This window comes from Molossus molossus, unplaced genomic scaffold, assembly GCF_014108415.1.
Source record: "Molossus molossus isolate mMolMol1 unplaced genomic scaffold, mMolMol1.p scaffold_m16_p_19, whole genome shotgun sequence".
Taxonomy (NCBI): domain Eukaryota; kingdom Metazoa; phylum Chordata; class Mammalia; order Chiroptera; family Molossidae; genus Molossus; species Molossus molossus.
The window spans coordinates 27,558,679-27,575,930 of record NW_023425354.1 but is presented as its reverse complement, the minus strand read 5'-3'; the positions used below and the strand labels follow the sequence as shown (position 1 = coordinate 27,575,930).

At 50.1% G+C, this 17,252-nt stretch overlaps 1 protein-coding gene across 5 annotated transcripts; it reads left to right on the top strand.

The window, feature by feature from the left end:
• Nucleotides 1-101: 101 nt before the first annotated feature.
• Nucleotides 102-11,879, top strand: NFE2L1 (nuclear factor, erythroid 2 like 1). Of its 5 annotated transcripts, none has more exons than XM_036268057.1 (6): nt 102-175; nt 1,654-2,671; nt 7,408-7,623; nt 8,039-8,128; nt 8,358-8,516; nt 9,290-11,879. In XM_036268057.1, the coding sequence occupies exons 2-6, from the start codon at nt 2,162-2,164 to the stop codon at nt 10,637-10,639; spliced, it is 2,325 nt and encodes a 774-aa protein (XP_036123950.1). In that variant the 5' UTR covers nt 102-175; nt 1,654-2,161; the 3' UTR covers nt 10,640-11,879. The 5 variants fall into 5 exon arrangements, with proteins under 5 accessions (XP_036123950.1, XP_036123949.1, XP_036123951.1 ...); XM_036268056.1 differs by lacking the exon at nt 102-175 and adding an exon at nt 474-579; XM_036268058.1 differs by lacking the exon at nt 102-175 and adding an exon at nt 474-579 and having other exon boundaries at nt 7,441-7,623; nt 9,290-11,008.
• Nucleotides 11,880-17,252: the final 5,373 nt, after the last annotated feature.

Genomic DNA, 17,252 nt, shown 5'->3' with positions numbered 1-17,252 from the left:
GTTGGCCGCGGAGGGCGGGCTTCCAAGTGAGGTGGGAGGAGGGGGCGGGGAGGGAAGCGGAGGCTGGGGTGCTCTAGGCCGGCCGGCGGCGGCGGCGGCGGCGGCGGCGGCAAGGCCGGGACTCGGGTTAAGGACCAGCTGTGGCAGCAGCGGCGGACGCCCAGCTCAGCAGCGGGTATTCGGCATATTCCTTTCCTTGACGTGCGGTTTCGCTGGGCCGAGGTTTAGGGGCTGAAGGGCGGCGGGGTGGAGCTGAGGGGGCAGTAGGCGGGAGCGGGCGGCCGAGCGGGGTTCATGTTGGGGCCGGGCCCTGGCCCCGGCAGGGAGGGGCTGCGAGTCCGTGAAGAAAGCCGGCTCCAGGGTGGGTTGGACTGGGGAGGGGAGGGCTGAGGGCACGAGAAGGCGTGGTGTTAGGCCCGGGTTTAGGCGCGGGGTGGGGCCATAGCGCTGGGCGGGATGGGGTTTGGCCGTAAGGGTGGGTCAAGGCCGGGAAAGTAGCACTTGTTCGCTGCTGTCCCAGAAGGCTGGAAACCGAGGAACCGAGAGCGGGCATGGCGACTTGGTCTCAGCCGGACTCGGGTATCCGGGACAGGGTGGGACCGGGCTCAGACCAGAGGCCTCTGGCCTTACTCTAAAGGGACCTTATCCTGTTTCTCGAACCTAATTGGCCCTTGAGAGGTTTTAGTAATAAATTGCGTGAGAACAGGAGGGCAGTGTAAGCTGAAACTCTGGGTCGCAATTGTGTTTACGCTATCCAAGTCAGAGTGTGTGTGTGTGTGTGTGTGTGTGTGTAGGTGTGGATCCCTTTTCCCCTTAGGATGAAGTTAGTAGGTGGGTTACAACAGTGAAGAAAGCTATGTCTTGGTTTAACAGGTTAATAGAAGCCCCAAAGTGGAGACCAGATAAAGACAGGGAGATATACTCCCTCCCCACTTGGCTCTCTGGGTTGAGAACTTTGCCATAGCCGTCTCTTTTGGCTCAGAAGGTCATGTGAATGAAAATAAAACCTGCCTATGCAAATTATGGACTGAATAATCTTGGCTCAGCTCCCCTCCCACTTTTTTTTTTTTTTTTTTAATATGAGTGATGGGAAAGGGAAATAAGATTTCAAAGTTGAAAAAACAAAAGGCATTATCCTTTTCTGTGAAGTGGTAGCCTGTCCGTGTTCCTCATGTCCTTTTAACACTCATCCATTAATAATTTCTCCCTCCCTTTTAGACATGGAAAGGGACAAGGTTTGTAGGAAGGTTTCTCCTAGAGAGATGGGCAACCAACTTTCCTTTAAGATAGAAAGTGGACTTAGGCTAAAAATAGAAGCTGGGCAGTGTGTGTGGGGTGAGAGGGAGGATTGGCAAATCAGACAACCCGTAAAATATTTTGGATGCCCTGAGCATTGTCTGCTTATCCACAGCAAACCATGTTTTAGGGTATTGAAAATTAAATCTACAAAAACAGAGATCCTTTGATCCTTTGTGAGCAATACTTCCTTTCATAGTTGTTCTGTCTATAGAAGGTTTTCGTTCAGGGAGTATAACAATTGACTTATTTTTCCTCCTGTAAAAGTGGTCTTTTAATGTGTTTCCTACCTCTGCCTTGATCATGGTGTGAAAATTATGGAATCTTATCCTGTTGCTCTTGTGATTCCCATTTCAGGTTTCTCTGGAAACCCCCCTGGTAAGTGTGGAGGAGGCGGGACACTCTGACCCAAGACAAAAGGCCTGTAGCTCCAGCCAAAGAAAATAAACCTTAGGAGAGAGAAGGAAAAAAAAAACAAAAAACCATCAGCTGTTCCTAAGAACAGCCTGCAGTGGAATCTACAGAGAGGACAACTAATGTGAGTGAGGAAGTGACTGTATGTGGACTGTGGAGACTGTAAGTCACGTGGGCCCCGAGGGCCTGGACTGGGTTAAGAACTGTTGTACTTTCAGAGGTGAGGTGTCAAGAAGGGAAAAGTGAATGTGGTCTGGAGTGTGGCCTTGGCTGCACGGGGTGTGCTTTCCTCTGAGGCCATCAGGGAGCTCAGCCCGTGTTCTGCCAGGGTGGGGTACAGGGTTTGGCACTGAGGGGGTAACTTGCTGGCTGGAGCAGCAGAGCAGTGGCCTTGATTTGTCTTTTGGAAGATTTAAAAACCAAAAAGCATAAACATTGTGGTCCTTCAGCAATGCTTTCTCTGAAGAAATACTTAACGGAAGGACTCCTCCAGTTCACCATTCTGCTGAGTTTGATTGGGGTGCGGGTGGACGTGGATACTTACCTGACCTCACAGCTCCCCCCGCTCCGGGAAATCATCCTGGGGCCCAGTTCTGCCTATACGCAGACCCAGTTCCACAACCTGAGGAATACCTTGGATGGCTATGGTATCCACCCCAAGAGCATAGACCTGGACAATTACTTCACTGCTCGGCGGCTCCTCAGTCAGGTGAGGGCCCTGGACAGGTTCCAGGTGCCAACCACTGAGGTAAATGCCTGGCTGGTCCACCGGGATCCGGAGGGGTCTGTCTCTGGCAGCCAGCCCAGCTCAGGCCTTGCCCTCGAGAGTTCCAGTGGCCTCCAAGATGTGACAGGCCCAGACAACGGGGTGCGAGAAAGCGAAACGGAGCAGGGATTCAGTGAAGATTTGGAGGATTTGGGGGCTGTAGCCCCTCCAGTCAGTGGAGACTTAACCAAAGAGGTTAGTGGCCACATGGAGGGGTGGGTGGGAGAAGTGGGGTTGAGGGTGGGAGTGGGCTGGTCCTGGAGGACTGCGGTCATAGTACTAACCCCAGGAAAGAACCACAGAGGTTCCGGGGGTTGGGGTAAGGTGGTCTCAGGCATCGTTCTTGGATAGAAATGAGCGGAGTGTCTGACTAGGATTGGGGGCTGGGAACATTTCCTGTGTTGAACCATTGATCCACCTCTAAATGTACTGTCAGGGCAGTGGGAGGTTCCTAGAACATGCCAGTGTGTTTACTGCTTGGATTTCAACATGACTCCTGGAGGCCTTCGGGTGGGGGAGGGAGTCATGTTGTGATGGGCTTTGATGCGGTGTATATCTGTTGCTAAGACACAAATACTTTGTGGACTCTTGTCTTGTACCTCCCCTCCACATCAAAACACACATACATATCCTTAAGTTCTCCTCCTCTGTGGTCAGTCCCGTTGTTGTTTTAAGGTCTTGATAAGTCCACTGCCCTGGGCCTGAGCCAGGGAATAGATTTAGATAGTTATTCTCAATCCAGTGAGGACCAAGGCTCCCATCTTTGTTAAAGGCCCACTGCAGGGAGTAGGCAGGTGAGGCCAGGGAGCTATAAGAGGAAATGCATTCTGCTGCCCGAGTCTGCTTGCTTTGAGCTGTCAGAGATCTTTAGCTCCTGACATGTGGCTGACATACTGTTCTGGGCAGAAAGTGATGCACTTGCCTTTGACAATGTGAATGGCTACTACTGCCCCTACTCCCCAACATGATAAGATGGCTTTGAGCTCTGTGTTGGACCTGGCTTGCCACTCAGCCCCAAGGAGCTTGGAAAAAAGGTCCACTGCAGTCTCCTGGCCATTAGGGAAAGAGAAGACTGGATTGCACTTGGCTGAGTTTTCCAGAGTTGAATCTTGGAGGTGGTGGGAGGTATGGAGAGGGGATGTAAAAAGTGTTTACAGATGCTGAACTTGCCTCTTTCTGCCCACCAGTCAGACAAGGTTTTGCCACTTGTCCTGCACTTTAGCCTGTTCCTGAGCCCAGTTCTCTGAATGTTAGTGACTGTCAAAGCATGTGGCTTCCTCTGAGCCAGGGGTCCTAAACTGGGGGTGATTTTGCTGCCCAGGGGACATGTGGCAATGTCTAGAGACAGTTTTGGCCAAAACTAGAGGTGCTATTGGAATCTAGTGCGGAGAGGCCAGGGATGCTGCTAAACATCCTAAAAAGCACAGGACAGTCCCCGGATGACATACTGATCTGATCCCTCAAATATCAGCTATGCCAGGTTGCTCTACTGCTCAGCTGGCTCATACTGAATCTACTTTGAGAGAGACTAGAATCGTCTGAGCATGGGAGCCATGAGCATTCCTTACCTTTCAGTGCATTTTTCTTAGATTCTTACAGTGCCATTGGAAACTTGAACCTCTCTTCTGCTTTCTCTGTCCTTTCCCTTCAAATGGACTCGTCTTGGCATAGTGGTCTGAAGAAGTATGCCCCCCCCCCCCCCCAGTGTAGCTCCCCAAGGGAATGGGTGTAACTGGGCTTACTCTTGGGAACCCTCCAGGGGGAGCTCCATTCCTATTCCTGCTGGGATGGGATGTTTTGGATATAATGTAGATAGGTTGGGAGTGGAATGGGATAGGACTTTGACCCTGCTTTCCTTCATTTCTTGGCCTTTATAAAGGTTATGTTTTGCCTGACAGGCCTTCATTGCTCCCTTTGGGGGCTGGCGGTGGGTCATCATTAGGGGCCCAGGCTGGGTATGGGGGAAGGGAGGATTATTATGTGTCTAGAACAACATTTCCTCAGCAACTCAGGGATAAAAATACCCAGGTCTAGAGCATGTGACAGGCATTGCTGGAGCTGGTATTATCCCTGGGGTGGCAGTGCTCCCCTGCTGCCAGGCCTGTTCGATGGACAGCCATAGCCCAGGCCCTTGTCAGGGATAGGATTCCCCTCAAGGTTGGCACTCTGCCCAGAGCGAGGATGGCCTGTGTACAGTTCTTTCCAGGCAAGGAGCAGTCTGTGACCAAGAACATACTGTCCCTGACCTGACCTTAGGCTCAAGGGGAGCAGCAGTGAGGGTCGCAGTAAGAATTGTGATGCTGATTCTGTCAGGTTTTTTTTTTTTTTTTTTTTTTCCTTCTTTAGAGATGTGGACCAGGGGTCAGGCAGAGAATTCTTTTGAACACAGCCAGGATAAAGGGAGTGGGGGACACATTTGTGGCCAGGACATTTTGGGCGTTGTAGAATGCCTGTCTTCTTCAGTGCTGGCCTTCAGGCTCAGGGCTCCTTCCTCTTGCCTGGAGCTAGGCCTGGCCAGCATTGTGACATGGCCGCACATGTGCAAATGGCATTTTCCCTTCCTCTTGTCTGGCCTGTTGTAGGGTGACAGAGTCCCTGGCTTACAGTGGGTGTGGGTGCCCTGGGTTCCTGCCCAGCCTGGCTTGTGATCCTTGGGCTTGACTGGCCACTGCCCTCCTGAGGAACAGGAAAACTTCCACTTCCAGGGAAGAACTTAGATTCCCGCAGAAGCTTCAGGAGGAGTGTCTGCCCAGTCCTGAGTGGACTGGGTAAGCAGGATGCGACTGGAAGGAGAGTGGCACCCCTTCCCCCCAGGGCTTTCTCAGTGCCCCACCCCCGCTGGCTTTCAGGGCTGGGTGGGGCTGCCCGCCCCTGGGTGCGTCTCCTTGAGAAGAGGAGGCGGCCCAGGGATGGGCTGGTTCCTTGCGGCAGCTTCTCCAGCTGCCCTGGTGCAGAGATTGGCTCTGGGCTGCAGCTAGGTAACAGGCGGTGGGAGGGGATTGGCTGTTTCCGCATCTCCAGCGGAGACTTGGGGGAGGAGATTGGCTCTCGTCGCAGCCTAGGTAACGACAGTGGGAGGGGATTGGCTCTTTCCGCAGCCCAGCTGCTGACCTGGGGGAGGGGATTGGCTCTCTGCAGCCTCAGCAGTGACCTGCGGGGTGGGAGGGGGAGGGGATTGGCTCCTTGCTGCAGCCTAGGTAACAAGTTTGGGGGGCGTGGGGATGGGGAGAGAGGGAGGAGTGGGAGGATAGGCCCAGGAGGGAGCTTGCTTTTCTCTGCAGCTTGAGCACGGAGCATGGGGTGGGAGTCCCATCTCACTGCAGCCTCTGCGGTGAGCTCAGGGTGGGGGCTGCCGGGCGCCTGAGTGGAACTGGGGTTGTGAGGTGGGAGGGGGCTGCTCAAGGATGGAGGAAGAGGGCTGGGCTGGGCCGCCCAGGCAGCAGTACGGGCGGGGCACCTCCTCAGGCCCCTCGGAGCTAGCACGGGGCCACCCTTCCAGCCTGGTGTGCTCCCTGCAAGCCAGGAGCTCCTTGCAGCCCCCTGTCCGGCTTCCCGGCACCGGCTGTCCTGGGGCTCATCTCGCAGACCATGACCCGCCTGGACCGCAGTTCTCACAGTGGTGGGGGCCCTGCCAAAGGGAGCAGGGCCCTTAACTCTTTGCTGGCTGGTCACCGGGTGGCCCAGCCCCTCTCTGCTTCTGGGTCCAGGGCTTCTGTTCAGGTTGGTGTATGTGGGGAGACCAAAGGGAAAGGTACATCTGGTGGGAGGTTTTTAGGATTAAGGGTGGGAAAGGATACCTGGTCAGGGCTAGAGAGGTGGGTCTAATACAAGGATATTACTTTCTAAAAAGTGCCAGCTTTTAAACCTCTGAATGGAAGGCAACAGTAGGGTTTCTTTAGCCCTAGGGGGTGGCATGTGTAGAAAAGCCCGAATAGCTTTTATTTACTGGGGTTCTGTGGGGGTGGCAGCTGGTGCAGGAACTGATCAGGAGCCACCAGGGTAGAGCAGGAGGGAGGCATTTTGGTACCTGAGGCAGCAGCTGTGGCCAAGAGGTGATGGGGGCTATGTCCTTGAGTAGATTGACTGATGAGGAATCATTGAACCCTGGGGTGTGGTGAAGGGAGTCAGAGCTTTCGTTTGATGGGGCACCGTGGGGCTTGCCTTGGCAGGGGTGGGGTGTCCAATGAGGGTCAGCTGACTGCTTGAAGCTCTCCTGGGATCAGCAGCTTGCTAGGATCAGCTGAGTGGGGATTCTGGCAGGAATGGATCTTGAGGTGAGCCTGGATTTTAAGAGTTGTGGATGTGCAGCCTTACTCCTTCCTGCCTCAGCCAGGGAAAGGGGAACGACTTTAGGAAGGGCTAGAGACAGCCAGTCGTTGTCATTGGTTGCATCAGGTGGTTGCAAATGCAGGGATTTTCCTCTCCAGCCCACCCCACCCCACCCCACCCCACCCCTTTATGCAAATGAAATGGTACCATAGGCTGATGCAAGCCTGGCCAGCACAAAGCAATTCTACAAGACAATTCGCCCTTGCTTGCTGTGGCCGACTTCCCACAAACCACGTTTTTTTAAGGGATTTCCATTCCCCAAATGAAAAATGTCTCTCAACTTCCCCCTTCCTTCTTACAAAGCAATGAGGTGGTCCTGCCTTTTGGCCGGGTGTGTTTCTGGTTCAGATCCTAAGCCCATAGATCTGTAGGGTGATGGTCATGCTAGTCATTTTGCTCTGTCCTGATTTTTTTTGGAGACTTGTGTTGGAAATTGATGAATGAAGCCTTGCTGATACAGAGTGGCAGGGCGTAGAGGCTGGCAGGTAGGGCTTTGAGAGATTGAGAGAATTGGAGTGATGTAGGAAGGACCTCTGAGAGGCAGGACAGGGAGGGAGGGGCCCTGGACCTGAGAGCTAAAGTCATGGTGATCTGTCTTTCAGGACATAGATCTGATTGACATCCTTTGGCGACAGGATATTGACCTGGGGGCTGGGCGTGAGATTTTTGACTATAGTCATCGCCAGAAAGAGCAAGATGTGGATAAGGAACTTGCAGATGGAGTGGAGCAGGAGGACACCTGGCCAGGCGAGGGCGCAGAAGTTCTGGCACGAAACCTGCTAGTGGATGGAGAAACTGGGGAGAGCTTCCCTGCCCAGGTACTCCCACCTCTGCTCACTCCTAGAAACTTCTCCTTAGAGAAGGCAGTTGTGTCTGTGGAATGGACCTGAGTGTATATGTTGGGTTGGGGTTTCTTAAGTCACAGTGAGTGGGCTGAGAAAGGAGGAGTGGATGCATAGAACAAAAGCAGAGGGGCCAGCCCTTGGTAACAAACAGCACAGAGGAGGCAAAGCACCTAGCAGATTCCTACCTGTGTTAGGACTCTTCTACCCTCCTGTTCTACCCCGGAGTTTGTGTCTTAGGGTCAGTCATTAGCCCAGAACAGAGAGAGTGTAGGCCTACAGTCATGCAGTTCCTCCTTTAGCGTCTCCTTGGGAAAGCTGGGGAAGAGGCTTCAGGCCTTCAGGCAGCCAAAGCCCGTATCAGTCAGACTTACAGTTGCTGTTGCTACAGGTGCCTGGTGGGGAGGACCAGACAGCCCTGTCCCTGGAAGAGTGCCTTAGGCTGCTGGAGGCCACCTGCCCCTTTGGGGAGAATGCTGAGGTGAGCAGGACTCCAGAGAGAGCCCACCAAGCCAGCAGGGCAGCCTGCATACAGTGTTCCTTCATGGCTGCCTGAGGGGCCAACTCTTGGTGCTGGCCTTGTCCTGGCTGCTGGGAGTGAACACATCAGAGAAAGGAAGAAACAGAACCTCAGGTGGTAGTCTCTGGGAGGAAAGCAGAAGGCTGGTCTTTCCTTCTTTCTCTGTTAAAGTCTCTGTGTTTTGCCCTAGTTTCCAGCAGACATTTCCAGCTTAACAGAAGCAGTGCCTAGTGAGAGTGAGCCCCCAGGTCTTCAAAATAACCTCTTGTCTCCTCTCCTGACGGGGACAGAGTCACCATTTGATTTGGAACAGCAGTGGCAAGATCTCATGTCCATCATGGAAATGCAGGTAGGACTGTCAGAGCACGAACCTATCGGGCTTTGTGTGTCTTGTCTTAGCACTCGCTTGCTTTTCCCCCTCTGGGAAGGAAAGAGTAACATCTCTATATGATCCATAGGAAAGTGGGAACATTGAGAGGTAAGTAACTGTCTAGGTGTCTTCATGGGGGTAGAGCTCAGGGCTTGAGCCTTTTAGACTGGGCCTGCTTCCTAGGTACGCCTTCCTTCTCCTTCAGGCAGATAATCACTTGGGGCTGGGTGCTTCCAAGGTTTGGCATTAATAAAAGCTGACATTCATGCGATGCTTTATAGCCATCGTCATCTTACTTGGCCCTCACAATCGTCTAGTCAGCCCTTTATTATTTTAAAGGTGAGGAAATGGAAGTTCAGAGGTTAAGTGATATATTCATGGTCACACAGCAAGTAGTGAAGCTAAGTTTTCTCATTCCAAGGTTTGGTCGTATTTATACTATGCTGACTTTGCAGTGAAGAGGTAGTCAGTGTTAGGTATTTTCTTACTCTCCCTTCAAGATGGGGGAGTCTGGCCAAACATGAGCTGGTCAGCCCTACATTGAAGTGGAGTCCATAGGGAGGAACCCATCTCTGCCAGGCCTGGTGGACCAACCAGGGCCAGGAGCTGATGCTGTGGGCTCTGATTTCCAGTTTCTTGTCTTTACCCATGCAGTTGTGCGTGTGTTGGGTGCCTGCTCAAATAATTCCCCAGCCTCACCTAGGGAGGGAGTCTGCTGTGAGTGAAAGGTGACAACTCTTCTTCCCTCCCAGGCCATGGAAGTGAACACATCAAGTGAGATCCTGTACAATGCCCCTCCTGGAGACCCACTGAGCACCAACTACAGCCTTGCCCCCAACACTCCCATCAATCAGAATGTCAGCCTGCATCAGGCATCCCTGGGGGGCTGCAGCCAGGACTTCTCGCTCTTCAGCCCTGAGGTGGAGAGCCTGCCTGTGGCCAGCAGCTCCACATTGCTCCCGCTGGTCCCCAGCAATTCCACCACTCTCAACTCTACCTTTAGCTCCACCAACCTGGCAGGCCTCTTCTTTCCACCCCAGCTCAATGGCACAGCCAATGACACGGCAGGCCCTGAGCTGCCTGACCCACTAGGGGGTCTGTTAGATGAAGCCATGCTGGATGAAATCAGCCTGATGGATCTGGCCATTGAAGAAGGCTTTAACTCCGTGCAGGCCTCCCAACTTGAAGAGGAATTTGACTCTGACTCAGGCCTCTCCTTGGACTCCAGCCATAGCCCTTCCTCCCTGAGCAGCTCTGAAGGCAGCTCTTCTTCCTCCTCTTCCTCTTCCTCCTCCTCTTCCTCCTCCTCTGCTTCTTCCTCGGCCTCTTCCTCCTTTTCCGAGGAAGGTGCTGTTGGCTACAGCTCTGACTCTGAAACCCTGGATCTAGAAGAGGCAGAGGGCGCTGTGGGCTATCAGCCCGAGTATTCCAAGTTCTGCCGCATGAGCTACCAGGATCCGTCTCAGCTCTCCTGCCTGCCGTACTTGGAGCATGTGGGTCACAACCACACGTACAACATGGCGCCCAGTGCCCTTGACTCTGCTGACCTGCCACCACCCAGCTCCCTCAAGAAAGGCAGCAAGGAGAAGCAGGCTGACTTCCTAGACAAGCAGATGAGCCGGGATGAGCATCGAGCTCGAGCCATGAAGATCCCCTTCACCAATGACAAAATTATCAACCTGCCTGTGGAGGAATTCAATGAGCTGCTGTCCAAATACCAGCTCAGCGAAGCCCAGCTGAGCCTCATCCGGGACATCCGGCGCCGGGGCAAGAACAAGATGGCAGCACAGAACTGCCGCAAGCGCAAGCTGGACACCATCCTGAACCTGGAGCGGGATGTGGAGGACCTACAACGTGACAAAGCCCGGCTGCTGCGAGAGAAGGTGGAATTCCTCCGGTCCCTGCGGCAGATGAAGCAAAAAGTCCAGAGCCTATACCAAGAGGTGTTTGGGCGGCTGCGAGATGAGAATGGGCGACCCTACTCGCCTAGTCAGTATGCTCTCCAGTATGCTGGGGATGGCAGTGTCCTCCTCATTCCCCGCACCCTGGCCGACCAGCAGGCCCGGCGGCAGGAGAGGAAACCAAAAGACCGGAGAAAGTGAGCCTGGGGAGGAAGGGGGGTTGACACTCACCAAGATTGAAACTGGAGAAGGGCTGGGCCTGGACCTGGACCTACAGTGGGGGACTTGAATGCCTTCTTATCCAATAGATCTCAGATGGGATACCTGTGGGTCAGTGGACAGGAAGAGGCGGGCACAGGCGCTGTCTGGTTCAGCTTCCCCCACAGGAGGGTGGAAGTCGCCAGATTGTTTGGGTGGACAGGGTCCTCATCCATCCCCCTTTCCTTTGAGGGAAGGGGTGGGGTGGTGATGGCATTGATGGAGGCCAACAACAGAGAAGGAAATGACTTGTAAGAGGAGAGAAAAGTAGTAGAAAGTCTCATTCCAGAAAGACAACAAAAGAAAAGAAACAAAAAAAAAAAAAAAAAAAAAAATCAAAGCTGGAAGAAAAAAAGTACAGGTTAAAACTGAATCGGGCCAGGATTCCAGGCAGCAGGTTTTAGGTTGGACTAGGTCATTGGTGTGAGTAAACCCCACTTCACCCCAGGGAGGGGTGGAATAAGACAGGGTGGGTTCTGGGAGGGGTTTTGTGAACTCTTTCTGCTCCCACACTTTGGCATCCCTGAAGGGGAGCTCTTAGATATCTCCTTGAATGTTTCAACACAGGGGAGCCACTGGGACCCAACACTAGCTTGGAGGGTTAGGGTTAAAGGGTAGAGTGAACAGGAAAGGGTCACAAGGCCCTGTGTTGCAGCAGTCCCAACACCAAGCATGTCACTCACTGCCCTGCCACTCCCTCTCCCTTGGTGCCCAGTTACCCCCTGAGCTGAGGCTCACATGACTCCATCAGAGCCTGCATGCGAATGCTGTTCTCTTCCCCACCCCTCACCTGCTGCCCAGAGCTCTTCTGCATCTGGGTGCTGGCAGTGCCCCCAGTGATGGGCCTTCAGCCTTGGGGGCTGCTCTGAGGCAGGGGGGTGATGTGGAGAAGCCAGGCAGTATTCAGCACAACCCTGGGGAGTGACCCCTCAGGCCTCCCACCAACAACGTGGGCTTGTCACTGGAAAGACAAAAACTATGAAACCCAGCAACAACAAAATACTAGTCCTCTTAGAGTTTCTTGCGCTTTGATTTTTTTAGGGCTTGAGCCCTGTTTCACTTATAGGGTCTAGAATGCTTGTGTTGAGTAAAAAGGAGACACCCCAATATTCAAAGCTGCTAAATGTTCTCTTTGCCATAAAGACTCCGTGTAACTGTGTGAACATTTGGGATTTTTCTCCTCCGTCCTGAGGTCTCTGTCTGCTTTCTTTTTTGGGTTTCTTCCTAGGGGAATGAGAAGTGCATATAGTGGGAGTTGAGAGCACCTTTCCCTGCTCCAGGCTCCTGGCCACAGGCAACTTCGTAGCACCCTGAGAGCTCAGCTAGGGCTTGTGGACTGCCCTAGGGGAAGCAGAGAAGGGAGTGCCAAGGTGGCCATATGGTTCCAGGACCAGTGTCTTTATTTTTAACTGTTTGCTACTGCTGCCCCCCCCCCCCCCTCACTTGTCTGGCTCTGGAATACTGTTTAGACTAACAGGAGTGAGATGAATGGGGGAAGTGCTGATTCCCCCCACTTGGGGTGGGGAGTGAACTGCACATTAACTGAGCAGTAGGAATAGAAGGCATGAACCTGGGAAGTGCTTTTATAAATTATTTTCCTTGTAGGTTTTACTTTTAATTTATCTGTGACCTGCCAGGGAGAGGAGAGGAGAGGAGAGAGAGAGAGAGAGAGGTTGTGAGCACATGACAAAATAAAATAAAATGGATGATTCATTCTCAAGTGCAGTTTTTCCCTACCTTGAATTTAAACTGAGGGTAAATAGGCCTCAGGAGGACTGGCCATTGTGTGGCTAAGGCAGAGCTCACCTGGGAAGGTGGGTGGAGGCTGACAAGTAATTTAGAAAAGACAGAATAGTCTCAAAACCTTCCAAGTAGATGTTATGTACCTCTTTACAAGGTTTACCAGCTGAATCTTCAGAAAGGACTCGGGCTCCTTTTGGCTTTTTTCAAAGAGCTAGGCTAGGTGGAGGTGGTATCACCTGGCCCAGTTCCTTACCTGTTCACCTGCAACAAACTGCATTTGCTTTGTGCTGTTATTTCTCTGGTGGTCCTACCTGTCAAAAGGTTGCACAGCATTGTAGTCACACTGAGGACTGTGATGGTGAAAACCTGAGAAATCACCAGGATCAACACATGCCAAGTACTTCAGTGTAACATAGCAGGGCCACAGAACTAGAGAAGCAGGAAGCTAGACCCCAAGTTTTAAGGCATCAGAAAGCCCCAGCTGAGGTGACCAGAATCTCTTCTCCCTAAAAAACAGCTAAAAAAAAATCTGCCTTAATGCCAAGCCTTTAAAGTGCTTCAAGGTACTGCAGGGGTTGAAGCCCCACATGCCCATCTTGAGGTAGGTAGCAAATGCCTGAGTAATGAATACTCAGTGGCAGTCTGAGATTACTGGGCAAGGTTTATGACCAGAAGCCATGATCCTTGTAATGGAACCTGTGTTCTTGAATTTCCCTGTACCACTGTGTGACTGCTTGAGTTTATCCTACAGGGTGGAACAGAATTCCAGGAATAACATTGATTTCCTAAATTTGTTTCAATTTACAATGACTCACTCCCCCACCCACATCTCTAGTTAGAAAGGGTTGGTCATATAAAGAAGAGCTCTTCCCGAATTAGGAATTAAGTAATATTTATCAGCCAGATAAGACCAAGATTCTAAAAGGAAAAAAAAAGTCTGAAAGATTAAGTCATTGCTGATAAAAATACATATAAATTATATATAGAAGAGTACACTCAAGTAAAACCCAGAAAGTAGTATTTTTGTATCCCTTCTATAAACATCAAAATATATATTTTGTGGGTTTTTTTAGTACTCTATTAGGCTATAACTTAATTATCTTGTTTTACAACTTTTTTAGCTTAAGAGATATAAAGGTTTTTCAAGTGAAAATCCTCTCACCCCTTTACTAGGTTGCCTCTAGTCTGAGAGTATTTTTGTCACCCCCTCCCTCTTCCATGTCCCCTTATGGAGAGATGTACAGTTGTGTCTAGGATCACACTGATTAGCTGGGGCTTCAGGCCAAGTTGGTCAGCGCTGCTGTGGGGCTGACCTCTTTTGCTGCTGCCAGGTGGAGTGGGTGTTCTGGCTTCAAGGTTTTTTTCTGGCAGGAAGATGGGACTCACTCAAGTAAGGCCCATGAAAGAGCTGCTACACCTAAGACAGGAAGTGAGAAGAGATTCTAGGGTTGGCGAGATGAGCAGGCCTCAGTCCTTAACTAAGGACCAGACTTCAGCATGACCTGCTTGGGTAGGTGTCTTGACTTCGGTAGTCAGCAGTTGTAGGCTTCAAACCAATTTCCCATACATCTTAACTGATGTGAGAAGATGGACACAGACGCATTGTTTCAACATCTGCCTGGCACAGATCTCATCAGTGAAGTGGGGGCTATTTCAGTACCAGTAAAAACAGAAGAGATATAGAACCAAGAAGGTAAAATAGTGATCTAGAGACAGTGTCTGCAAGACCTAGCCTCCATGGCTGACTCCTCACCCTTTCTAAGGAAAGCTAAACAGCAGTAGTCAAGCAGCTGGTGATCCGGCAGGTACTTTCCAAAGAACCTCATCTTCCTCAGGCTGCCCTAGTCCCTGCTTTTACAACCCCAGGTTACACCAGACTTTGCTGCTCTTCAGGTCTGTTTGGAAAAGAGCTGGAAAAACAAGTGCCTTGCAGAAAAACTAATCCCACCACCCTCATGTCTCCTACCACATCTCGTAGGCACTGACCTAGAGCAACAGCTTTATTGTTCCACTTATTTATGCATTCATAGGTTGCTTCCTGCATGTGCCCTGACAGGAAATTGAACCCACAACCATGGCACATTGGGACAACAATCCAACCAACTGTACCACCTGGCCAGGGCTACAGCAATAGCTTTAGAAGCTCAGACTAAATCAGTAGATTTAGGGCACCTCCAGCCAGATCATCATTTCCTTATTGATGCTATCCATATGCCAGTACAGGCACTATTGACGCCTGCCTCTCTGGAAGTTGTTTTCCCAGCCAAGTGTAGAAATTCTCTAGCAAAACCAATGTGCTTGACTATCGTAAGTGATTAAGCCTTGTTTTCCTATCACTGATTCCTGTCATCTGAGAAGTGAATAGGGACCCACAGACCTGTCATTTTGTTAGTAATCCCTTTCACCTTTACTTTCTTCTCACACAGAGGTCAGTCATTCTCCTTGCCTCTAGTTCTGTCTATCCTGGAGCATGCGGAGACTGGAGAATATGTGTGAAATTTAACATGTGATTTGAGTTTTAGTCCTTGTTCTGCCCAGGGATTTTTTGAAAATTCACATCTGCCTGAATTAGTTGAGAAACAGAATCTGGTGCACCAGCTGTCTCCTGAGGGAGTATGGGACCATGCTCAAGAGGTGTGTTCAAAATCAGTTGGATAGAAATTCTTCTTCCTTTTTGAGTTCACAAAAATACCAATATAGTCTCAAAACTGGTTCTTTCCCAGCCTCTTTTAAAAATGTTTTATTGAATTTTTTTTTTTCTAGAGAGAGAGTGGGAAAGAAAAATATTGATGTTGAGAGAAACGGATCAACTGCCTCCTGCACACCCCTCCTACTGGGGATCGAGCCCGCAGCACCCAGCATGTGCCCTAACCGGAAATTGAACCGGCAACTTTTTTGTACATGGGAGGACACTCAGTCATCTGAATCACACTGGCCAGGGCACTAGCCTAAGTTTAACTGCAGACTGGAGATAGGGTGCACAGCAGTTGTTACTTCATTCCAGATGAAACCAAGGAAACAAAACATAGTTTGGTTCACATGGGGAGAGGTGGAGAAAGACCCGAGTTGGTGTTCTGCCTTGTCCCAAGACAGGCCCCAGAGTTCCCCAACCTGACCACAGGCTATGCAAACAGTAAATGGCAGGACTGGTCAAAGTCAACTAGGATTTAAAAATTCATGTGGGGCAAACAGTGGCTTTGGTACTAAACACCACCATGTAAACCAACAAGGTCACAGTGCAGACCCAGACCTGCTGTTGAATATTTTAACAGACGTTATCTAATATAAACAAAAACTATACAACTGAATTGTAAGCACATATTATAAACTTAATGTTTCAACCATACTATGTATGGAGTTCTGCCACTTCAATGGCCTAAGGGGAAAAAATCCTTAGACTACAGTTGACCCTTGAACAGTATGTGTTTGAATCACACAAGTCCACACATATGTGGAATTTTTTTCAATAAATATGTAAATATATTTTCTCTTATGATTTACAACACTTTCTTTATTAAGAATATAGTATATGATACATATAACATACAAAATGTGTCAATCAACTGTTCACATTATTGGTAAGGCTTCTGGTCAATAGTAGCTGTTAAGTTTTGGGGAAATCAAGTTACATGTGGATTTTCAACCATGTGGGGGAAGGGTGTCAGTGCCCCAACTCCTTTGTTGTTCAAGGGTCAAATACCTGTACTGCTCTACTTGCCCCCACAGAGCAGGGCCAACTATGCTTTTCATCCCAGCAGATGGTTTTATTATAGCTCTTACTTGCTTTCAATATTCAGCAGGAAGCTCTCAAGGCCAAGGTCAAATAAAAGTCATTCATATAATGAGATGAGCAACTGGAACACATTGGCTAGGAAAATAGTAACCTTTGGAGAAAACCTCAAAGCTGAACAGTCGAACTGATCAGAGACTAATGGTTGTCTGGGGATCTTAAGCTCTTCCATCAAACTTCCTTAACCGCAAACCAGAACCCAGAATGCTTCTACTTGATTGCTTCCTACCACTGCTACAAGGCAAAGTGAGGCCAAGACTCCTTCCTTTACTATGCTGAATGCTGGCCTGGGTAGTGATAATGGTATTTCAAATTCTGGGAGGGAAATCACTCGGCCTGGACTTAGTTTAGTCCTATCAGCTCTAAATTTATTTTTCTTCTTTATTGATTTTAGAGAGAGAAAGGAAGGGAGAGGGAGAGATAGAAACATTGACGAGAGAGAACACCAATTGGCCCCCACTGAGGATTTGGCCCACAACCTGGGCATGTGCCCTGATTGGGCATCAAACAGGCGAACTCTTGGTGTATGAGTTGACAGTCAACTACCGAGTCACACCAGCTGGGCTCAGCTCTAAGTTTTAAAAATGAGAACATCCACCTTGTAGATTAGATTAATATGATCTCAAACAGAACCCCGCTCCATATATAGTTCAGGATCTGGAGTCACTGCAGAAAATTTGCATTTCAGGGTTCCAGTTCCACCAAATTATTTTGGAATAGCAATTTCCTCTATCATTTTCCCTTTCTGTATGAGGGAAATACTTTATAACACAGATTCCCAATGCCACAGGCCATAGACTATAAAGATGTGCTGAACACTAAAGGCCAAACACCAAATGGCCACAGGTTAAAGTCAAATTGAGGGTGCATGAGTTTTGGTATGTAAGATTATATTTGAAATTAAAAACTCAGCTATTAAAAATCACTTAAAATTGGTAGTCAAAACTTTCACATGACAAGCAGAAGTAATTATTCCTGAGCACTGTCAGTTGATAGAATGTTCCTGTGGTTGTTACACTGGTC